The 9,966-nt window shown below is 39.1% G+C and overlaps 1 protein-coding gene across 4 annotated transcripts in view; it reads left to right on the plus strand.

The window, feature by feature from the left end:
- DHRSX (dehydrogenase/reductase X-linked) overlaps window positions 1-8,751 on the plus strand; it is a 162,247-nt gene extending 153,496 nt beyond the window's left edge. For 2 of the 4 annotated variants that reach the window (XM_059839365.1, XM_059839367.1), the window contains one exon: window positions 8,286-8,751. In XM_059839365.1, the coding sequence (XP_059695348.1) occupies window positions 8,286-8,483 (198 nt within the window). In that variant the 3' untranslated portion in view covers window positions 8,484-8,751. The remainder of the gene's footprint in view (window positions 1-8,285) is intronic. The other 2 variants (XM_059839364.1, XM_059839366.1) reach the window with 1 other exon arrangement.
- Window positions 8,752-9,966: the final 1,215 nt, after the last annotated feature.

Below are 9,966 nucleotides of genomic sequence, written 5' to 3' on the forward strand. Positions count from 1 at the left end.
TGCACTTGACAAAATGAATAAAGGACTCAGTCATGATTAATGACTTTGACCCAAAGCTTCAAGTCCCTGCTCAAATTCAGTCATGTAAAGTTGGGTTCTTGTTTCTATTCAAAATTGCTTAAAAGTGAACTTCGTTCTTTTAGTGCTCAATTCAATATCTTAGAAAATGCAAAGTATGAATCCACAAACAATCCTGCTCACATCACCAATATTATCTTGCATTTCTAACCTGAGAGACATTCAGTTTGAAATAAGGATACAAATATAATTTTATTATTTATATGTACTATTATTTATAATATTTATACTTATTATTATTTATAATACCTACAAGTGAGTTACCTGTTGGAGCTGCTCCTCAAGAACGGTGGAGATTTCTTCAGCATAGCCCAGAGAGCTGGCCAGCCAAGAGGAGCTTCACTCAGCTGCCTGAGAACACAAGTGTCTCATGTTATTTGACATGACCCATGATGTCCTGTTGCTGTGATTTAACACAAGTAACCAAGTAACCAGTAACCAAGCCCCATGCAGCAGCTCACTCACTCCTAACCAGTGGGATTGAGGAGAGAATAGAAGGGGTAAGAGGTGCAGATCTCATGGGTTGAGATAAAGATATATTAATAAGGAAAGCAAAAACCATGCACACAGGCAAAGGAAAACAAGGAATTGATTCTCTGTTTCCCATGGGCAGACAGCCATCTCCAGGAGAGCAGGGCCCAGCACACGTCACGGTGACTTGGGAAGACAAACACTGTCACTCCAAATATTCCCCCATCATTTTCCCCCCACTTTTTATTCTGATCATGATGTCATATTGTTTGGAATACCTCTTTGGTCACCTGTCCCACCTGTGACTCCTCCCAACCTCCCACACACCCCCAAATTCCTTGCCAGCATGGCAATAAAAAGCAAAAAAGGCCTTGGCTCTTTGTAAGCCCTGCTCAGCAGTAGCAGAAATATCTCTATACTATCAACCCTGTGTTCAGCACAAATCCAAAACACAGCCCTATACCAGCCACTGTGAAGAAAATTAACTCTGCCCCAGCCAAAAGCAGCACACCTGCTTAGCCTGAAGTAGCTGCTTTAGAAGCAGAGGGTTCAGAGTCACAGCAGCTGCCTTCCTCAGTAAGGCTTTGCTGGTGTTTTGAATCTGCAACCAGACTCACCCCATGGCTTCAGAGTAGAGCTATCTGGCCATTTTTCAACAAAACAGATTTCTCAGAAGGCATATCTCTGACACAAAACCAATTAAAACCTTCTACTGCCAGCTCCATCAAAAGATTCATGGGAAATGAGGCATTTGGATCTGGGCACGTGCCTGCTTCTTGGGTTCCCTGAGCAACAGGCTGACCCCGACAGTCTTTTCAGGACAGCTCCTTTCTTCCATAGCTTGCCTTATCCACAGAAGCCCCAGCTCCCTATGCAGGGGCTGATCTGAACATACAATGGGACTTCCCAGTCTCTCTGTGTACCTGAATTTTTTTAAGGTCTTTCCAGAAAAATTGCTTTCAAAAGAGAAGGAGATTCAGGATTTGACACTCTCTATGTCTGTTTGCCAGCTGTCTCTGCTTCTGTTCTTTCAGTATCTTTGTGCTCAGGGAAAACTTCTCTTTTTCCTCGAATAGTCATGAATTATTCAGATTATAAAAGCTCCTTTCCTTCCAAATGTTGATTCATTTTTAGTGTGAAAATTGCTTTGTGTTCCTAATTCATCAGAGTTTCATCTTTTATTATATATTTATAACTTTGATTGAGAAATTATTTCTCTGTGGCCACAACATTGTCAGGAGAAAGGCTTCACGCTTTAACTGAACCATTTCTGCTATTTCTTTCAAAGACAAAATCTGAAGAATTTTATTATGGAATGAATTTATTAAAGAATTCTCATTGTCACAAGTTGGGGATTGAAGAGAAATTAATTTGGTTGTGCTGACTGGGTATCTAGGGAGAACTATATTCAATAAAATATCTCTTTCTAGTCTATTATCAAGGCAGAAATTGGATAGAAATAGCATAATAGCAAGCTACATATGAAAGAATAGAAGGAAAGAGAGAACACAGATGGAAACCAGGGCTTTTGAGAGAAGGCAGAGATTGCTGAAAAGCTGTGCTGCCACACTTGTCTGGCAGCTTTGGCTTCCTAGGGACCTGGCAGTTGGTCCTGGCCACTGGTCTCACCAGGACATAAAGTCAGCTGCTGCAGCCTTATTGATCAAAGGTGGCTGAACACGTCCATACACCTGCGTCATGGTTTCCTTTCTAGCCTTTGTTTTCATACTCAGTATTTCACTGGATTACTTTTTGTCTGGAATTTTCAAAGCAACAATCACATTAGGAGGTCTAGACAGTGCAAGTTACACAATGCACACTGAACACACACAGCCCCCGTGTTCACCTGGAGGCTGTGGCTCTACAGCAGCTGTTGTTCATTCACCTTGGACTCTTGCACCAGAAAGTAACCTGGTGTCTTCCCAAGACACCTGGCTTTGAAATGATTCAGTGGCTCACAGATCATAGTAGTCAGTGCACCCTAGAACACAGGTAATTTGCTTCTCACAAGCTCGTTTGCTTTAATGGGAACACAATCCCAGCTCCTCTGTTTCTGAAATTTTTCAAACTATTCCATGTTGTGTGTTTGCCTTTGTTCTTGAGAGTCGAGCAGTGCATTGAGGGTGGCTGGGTGTCACCCCTTCACTAGCTGCCACCAAGCAGATGAAAGACTTTGCTGTAACAAGTAAGAACAATTTCATGTTCCCTTTGTTGTTGCTAATCCCTACAGAATATATGAATAGTACTGCTCAGGTATCAAAGATGATCATTGTCTTTCCTGAAGGAAGACAAAAAAAGAAGGAAACTCTTCATATACAGAATTTTTCAGTACAGAAGCAAGTTGGTAATGTACCAGCATTTAAAAAAAATATTACCAGAATAATGATCATTGAGAAAGGTGAAGGAACACAGGCAAAAAAACCTGATGCCCAGAAGATGGACTGTTCAGTGCTTTGTGCATTTTCCTAGCTGGAACCAGGGAATTTGTTACCCACTCCAGGAAAGGCCAGATGGAACTCACTCTTTTAAAAAAGTGAAGCCACAGAGCGAACACCATGAACACCTGTGACAAAAAGAAAACCAAATCCAAGAACATCTGCAAGCTCATTAAACTCATCAGCTTCTGAGCAGATTTCTCACATGAACTGAAAAGTGCATGATTTAATAGAATGGTACATGAGCTAGGACCAGTGTTGACTTTTGATGAAAGTTCCTACAGCAGTCTACCTAATGTTGCTGATGAGGATTATTCCATCAATACTTGATGTATTCTTCAGCACAAATTATAGGGATAAAGGTGTTTGAACAGGTTTTTTTTCTCAGCATTGAGTGATCTTCCAGCTTACCAGGCAGTCCTGTGTGCACATCTCTCTGACTCCTTGTTCATGTCTCTCAAAACTCAACTGTGATGTCAGTGACTGATTGTTCCAGCAGCTCTGTCCTCTGTGCCAGCCTTCTGTCCTATAATCTCTTGAGATGGCAGAATCCTGGATTCATGAAATACAAATCAAGTACAATTTTCTGATTGAGTGGGATGAGGGGAAGCTATCCCAAAGTCATAAGTCCCTGATACCATGGCTTATATCACTGCTGCTCTTTCAATCATATGGCCAACTCTGATAGCCAGTACAAATACAAGAATATGCAGGCTGTCCATTCAAGCTGTTTGTCACAGTGTTTAAGACACATAGAACAGTTGTCACTGTTTGCTGGTAGCTGCTGCCAGTGGTACTGAGAAAATGAAGGGATTGCAGAGAAGCTCATTAATAGGGGTTTATTAAATGCTTTCCTGTCCAGTTTTCTGTGGTTTCTGATTAACATAGCACACAGTCTACCCAGGACTCTGAGCTATGAATTCGGGTGAAGGTGGAAGTGAATGAGTACATGGATTATCATGGAAAGTAGCACAAAGCCATCACATAAAACTGATGCAGACACATGATTTCTAAAGAGTAAAGCTGTTGCTCCCTCTTTTAGACAAATGGAAAGGATGTAACATTTCGTGGTGACATAGCTGTAGAAACTGACTGTTGTCAGCTAACACATTTTGCAAGAATTAGCACTTAGTACTGACAAAATTATATGTCCCTTAAAATTGAATTAATCAAAATGCATGAACTAGCAAGTCTTAAAAAAGCAAAACTAAAATACAAACCCTCTTAGCACTTGTCCCAGTTTTCCTAGAACAGGATATTCCATTTCATACTGAGGGACAATTATTCTTTGTCAATGAGTTATAATTGATGAATATTTAAGGAAAAAAAAAAAAAAGAAATATCAGAGCTTCTGTAAAAAGAAAAAAGGTTTTTACTTTGGGAATAGTTAGTGCCAAAATAATGTCATTTTATGTATGTAGGCTACATTTTGCTTAAATAAGCTGGTCACAGACTGTCTTTTCTCTACTTCCACAACTTATACATCTAATGAGCAAAGATGTGTACTTTCAATCAGACCTTTATTTACTGTTGGAGATAAACATAAAGTTAATTGAAAAAGAAAGTAAAAATTGTGATCAATACTATAACAAGCGAAGGGAAATACGGGCTCAGAATTTCATTAGGAAGAAGTTAAGCAGAAATCAGTTTTACTTGTATATTACAAAGGCATTAATTACAGTTCCTTGGATACTAATAATATCACAGTTTGTAAATAAAAATCCAATTAAAAAAAAAAAAAATCAACACCAATAAGTTGGCAACTGAAGACTGAAGAATTATTGTGCAATTTATACGCATACCCTTTCTCTTAGGACAAGTCCAGTCAATTAATGAACAAGATGTTACTGATTCTGTATATACAAATATTATTCTTTTACTGTTTTTTAAGGCTTTTTTACACTAGCAATGTGTAGAGAATCCTCCCCTGTGATTAGAATTATACTTGCTATTACCTCCTCTCTACCTGGAACTCTTGGTATAATATTTCATAGAAGAGACTTTAAAGTCCATCTAGCTCCAACCCCTCTGCCATGGAAAGAGACATTTTCCACTAGACCAGGCTGCTCAGAGCTTAATCCAACCTGGCCCTAAACACTTCAAGTGATGGCTAATTCTTTAACGTAGCGTAGTTGGGGTTCATTGTGTATTTGTATAGAGCATCATGACAAACATCCTGGGGTTTTAGAGGTCAAGATATTTGTCCATTGGCTGGTGATTTCTCTGGTCCTTTATCAGGGGCTCTCCTTCCTAGAGAGCCACTAGCATTGAAGGGTGGGTCAGATGTGTTGCTTTGGCAGTAGTCTCCTTTTTGTGTCTGTTTTCTTTTCCAAGGGCTTTGTGGTTTCTCCTCATTTTTTGATGGCCTGTCATGTGGTGAAAGAAAAGCTATGGAAAAGCTCTTCAAAGGAAAGTTGGCAACCAGGAGTGAGTCTGCCACTGCTGGAACTATTCATCCTGATACCCATTAATTGCTCCAGTGGTTGCAGCCTGTTGCCAGCTTTGTCCTCCCCAAGAGGTCCTCAGGCACTGGGGCACAGACAGGATGTCTGCATGTGTGTCTTTGTTTGTGGCAGTTGATTTTTGGGTACGTAGTAGACCCAACACTTTCCCAGAAAGAGAGTCAGCTGTGTGTGGGGATGTGAAGTTGCTGTCATAGTAGGCATGGACAAGATCCAGAGAAGGAATCACAGCATGTGCTTTACTTCAGCCTCTCAAAACAAAAAGCTCAAACTCCCAGCAGGAAAGTCAGGGCATTCCTGGTGCAGGGTTTCATTTTTACTTTCATTTAAACATGCCAAAACAATGAAGAGATTATAAAGAAAGGGAAAATAACTTTCATCATTAATTTAGCACTCAGAAGATGGAATAAGACAATTCATTAATCATACACAAGCATCTCAGTCTCTGTTGCACTGAAAAACTTGTTTTCCTTATTATATTTCCATAATATCTAGAATCCTAGAATGGCTTGGCCTGGAAGATACTTTCAAGTCCATCTAGCTCCAACCCTCTTGCCATAGGAAGAGAGCTCTTCCACTAGACCAGGCTGCTCAGAGCTTCATCCAACCTGGCCTTGAACTCTTCAAATGATGGCTTCAAATTCCTTAATATAGTGTAGTTTGATTTTTTTTCCTTGTATGCTTAGATAATTGCTTCTAGCATCAGGTGGTAGAAGCTAAATAGAAATTTAGCACAGATCTTTCAATTCAGCATATTGCATATGGGGGATGGGAGGAGAAAATAAATCATTTGAAAAGTTACATAAGCTGACTTTATTGGATGGTCAGTGTTGCTGTGCTTAAAAGTCACAGTGTGGGCATGTAAGCACTTTCAACTAGTGCATAACCTTATTTAAAATATTTGTATCATTTTGAACAGAAGAGAATAGAATACACTGTTTCAGTTGAAAGGACCTGCAACACCAGTGACCAGTTCATGACTGACTAAATGATAAAGCACGTTCTTAAAGGCATTGTTCAAATGCCACTGACAGGCTTGGCATACACCACCCACCTCTCTAGGAAGCTAGCTCCAGTTTTTGACCACCCTGTTGGTATAGATCTCCTCTGGTTGGGAACTTAGCTGGCATATCATCAAAAGTAAAAATCTTGGAAAATTCTGCATATCCCTGGAGAACCTTACCATTGAATCAGCAGGGGCAGCCTGGTAATTCTGATGCTGTAACAATTTCCATACAGACCAGTCTCTGAGGTGGTAGAGAGCCCTGCTCATAAGAACAGAATCACACAAATTCCACCCACGGACAATTTTTCTAAAGCATTTTAGTGTTGAGCTGTTGTCATTAAGATTTGGGAGTCATGATTTGACATTTATGCCTGTTTGTGCTGGAGAGCTGTTAAATGCAGGAACATAAAGTCTAGTGAACCATCACATGAAGTAATGGTTTATCTGTGTCACTACTTTTTTTAAGTAGAGCACAAGAGTACGTAAAAAACCTTTTGGTTATTGTCTGTCATCCAGAAAAAGTTGTATAAAAATAGGAATGCTCACATTCATTGTTCTGCTACTTTACAATATCAAGATATTTTATACTGCTGTTCATAGTTGATCATTATATTAGCCACTCCATGAGCAAAGAATTGTGCAGGCCCTTTATGTTATTTACATAATGTAGTGAGTGTGAATAGCACTATTTTCCATAGGATAAAGAAGGGTGAAATAGCAGTAAAGTACTAAACCGAGGCAAATGAGCATTTTTAAGTGATTTTAGACAGAATATCATGGTACAATAATTTTCTTAAAAAAACCAAACGTAACAAAAAGCTTCCAATTACTTAGATTTATTAGGCAATGAGTAACCTATTCACTACTGTCTCATTCATCAAGTGAGTTCTTCAGGAAAAGGCATCCTGTCAGGTGCTGCAGACAAAGCTCTGAGCAGCATCAGTACTGTTAATGCCTCAGATAATGACTGCAAGGACTGCAAAATGATACATTATTATCTAGCTGGCATTGATCATAATTATATCACTGATAAAGGCAAAACATATCAAATGTTGTGTTTTAAATATGTCCTTTATTTGGAATAATAAAATTCCATGGAAATAATTTCAGTGGTAGCTGTGATTCTTCTGAATGCAGAATGTAAAATTTTTGCATATACTCAGGATGAAAGGAGTTATCACTCTAAGCTATTCTCTTACTAATTTTCATTTAATACTCATGGTATATCAGACATTATAGATTGTTCACCATTTTGCTTTAAGACACAGCAGAACCCTGATAACTATGGTGTGTCTAAAATGTAGTTCCCTCATTTACCTGCCTGCTTGGACTGAACTGCAGAATCTTAATTTGCTGTCATGGTTTCCATGATCCTTTGCTCGTGTCACAATTGTTGTTACAATGAACACATTGCAACTACAGCACAGCCTTCATCTTCTTAAGGCAAAGCACAGACCCTTTCATCCTTGCAAAATGAATAATTAAACTAGGATTTTAATATTTGTGCTTGCTTTTGGGTTTATTAGCTCAAACTGTGAAAGCTAAATCAATTATTTTGTATGCTCCATCTGACTAACTCTTGAAAAAATAGACTGGAGTTTTCCATATATCTGTTCTGGCTTTAAGCTATCTTAAAATAGCTCTATTGAAGAAATGGACTCGGCCAATTGAATAAGTGACTTTCTTATTATTACAAGCTTTGGGTTTGCATAAGGACCAGAAGTGTAAAGCAAAATTAGGGAAGATGTTTGCCACTGATAAGGTCCTATGGTGGTAATATAATTCTTCTGCTGTACCTGCCTCACTTGAATTGGGGTATTTTTGTTTCTGCAGACCCCAGAGGAAGGAGCTTCTACAACCATCTATGCAGCAGTATCACCCGAGGTGGAAGGAGCTGGAGGCTGCTACTTTTACAACGAGGAAAGGACAAAATCGGCTGACGTAGCATATGATGAGGAGCTGCAGAGAAGGCTCTGGACAGAAAGCTGCAAGATGGTTGGGATTTCTGATGAAGCCAGCAGGCTTCCTTAGAAGAAGCCGCTTTCAGCTGGGTAAATTAAATGCATTGAAAAGCATCTTAGGTGAATTCTTGCAGCATCAGTCATCATCCTGGAAATCACTGTTCAGTCCCAAAGGCAAACGTGAACAGCTCTGTTCTTCACTTGAATCCCTAATCTGATAGGGTGTGGGGGGAATATTCCCACAGAAAGGTGTAGTGGTTGGTTTTAAATCTAACCATCAGTTTTGTAAATCATTCTGTTTCAGTCCGTGATTAAAATACAATCTTTAAACATGTGCAGAGATGAGTTTTCATTGTTTTGTTCAACAAAAATTATGCTAGAGGATGTTGTGCTGGGAGGTTTTGAACTCAAACCACCTTTGTACATATAAGTTACTCTTTTAAATCAGTTTTAAAAGTTGCAGCTTTATTTCCTTAAGCTTCATTAATCTTTAAGACACTTTCATCAGCTTGTTCTAATGCAGAAATTTGGCATTCATGATTATGATGTTGTTTCTGTCTTAAAGTCAGTTTTATATGTCAGCTTTTATCCAAAGGTATTAACTGAAGTTTAGAAAAACAAGAAAAAGTAAATAAACAACGTCTTCTTCAAACAGGACACTGAATTCACTTGTTTCCAGTTTAAGTTCATCTCTCCTATAAAGGTGAGGAAGGGATCAAACGTCATCATGGCAACACTGGATTTGGCAGAGGATGCAGCCAGCCTTTTGTCTTGTCAGTGGGCTAAGACTTACTTGTCCCCTTTTCTCCTGGTGCCCCGTAATATTGCATCTGCAGTTTCATGCATTTTCTTTGACAAGGAGAGTCACTCATGTACTGTTGCATGAAGAATCACCCCTTTTTGTTGGTTTTGATCCTAGTTCATATTAGTTTCAGAGCTAGAGTTCATGGTTTGGAAGAGACAGCAATTCCTGCCAGCCCACTTTTTCCTGTTTCTGGAGATGTACACTGCATCCCCCTTAAACTGTGCCTTTGCCATTTTTAAGAGTAGTCCCTGCCTACTCATCCAACTTTCATAGGAGCAGGAAGGTATTTTCCCATTAGTTGTGTATGTCTTTCCTAAAATTTCCTACCAGCTGTTTTATTTTAAATTTTATTTGACTGTCTCTGTGTGTGGAGCTGATGTATTTTATGAAGCTATTTTTAGCAAACACTCGGGTTTCTCCCCTCAGTTGGTTCACATGCTATCAATTTTGAACACACTTCAGTTGTATACAGTTCAGGGAACTACCAAAGAGAATCTTTAAGAATGATGTTCACATTCATAGAGTAAAAAACTTAACAGACATTGGGCAGTACAAAGATAGCTTGAATTTATACAAGCTTAAATAACTAGAAGAAAAAACTGGGTTGAAGATAGAAATATTTTAATAGGAATGGCGGTAAACCATGAGAATAATTTGCAGAGAAACTTCCCTGGACAGTTTCAGTCAAGATTTCAAGTCTCACAAAAACATCTGGAAGTGTCTGGGGAGACGTTACAGCAGCCTTAGG

The sequence above is a fragment of the Haemorhous mexicanus genome, chromosome 2 (assembly GCF_027477595.1).
Source record: "Haemorhous mexicanus isolate bHaeMex1 chromosome 2, bHaeMex1.pri, whole genome shotgun sequence".
In the NCBI taxonomy this organism is placed as follows: Eukaryota; Metazoa; Chordata; class Aves; order Passeriformes; family Fringillidae; genus Haemorhous; species Haemorhous mexicanus.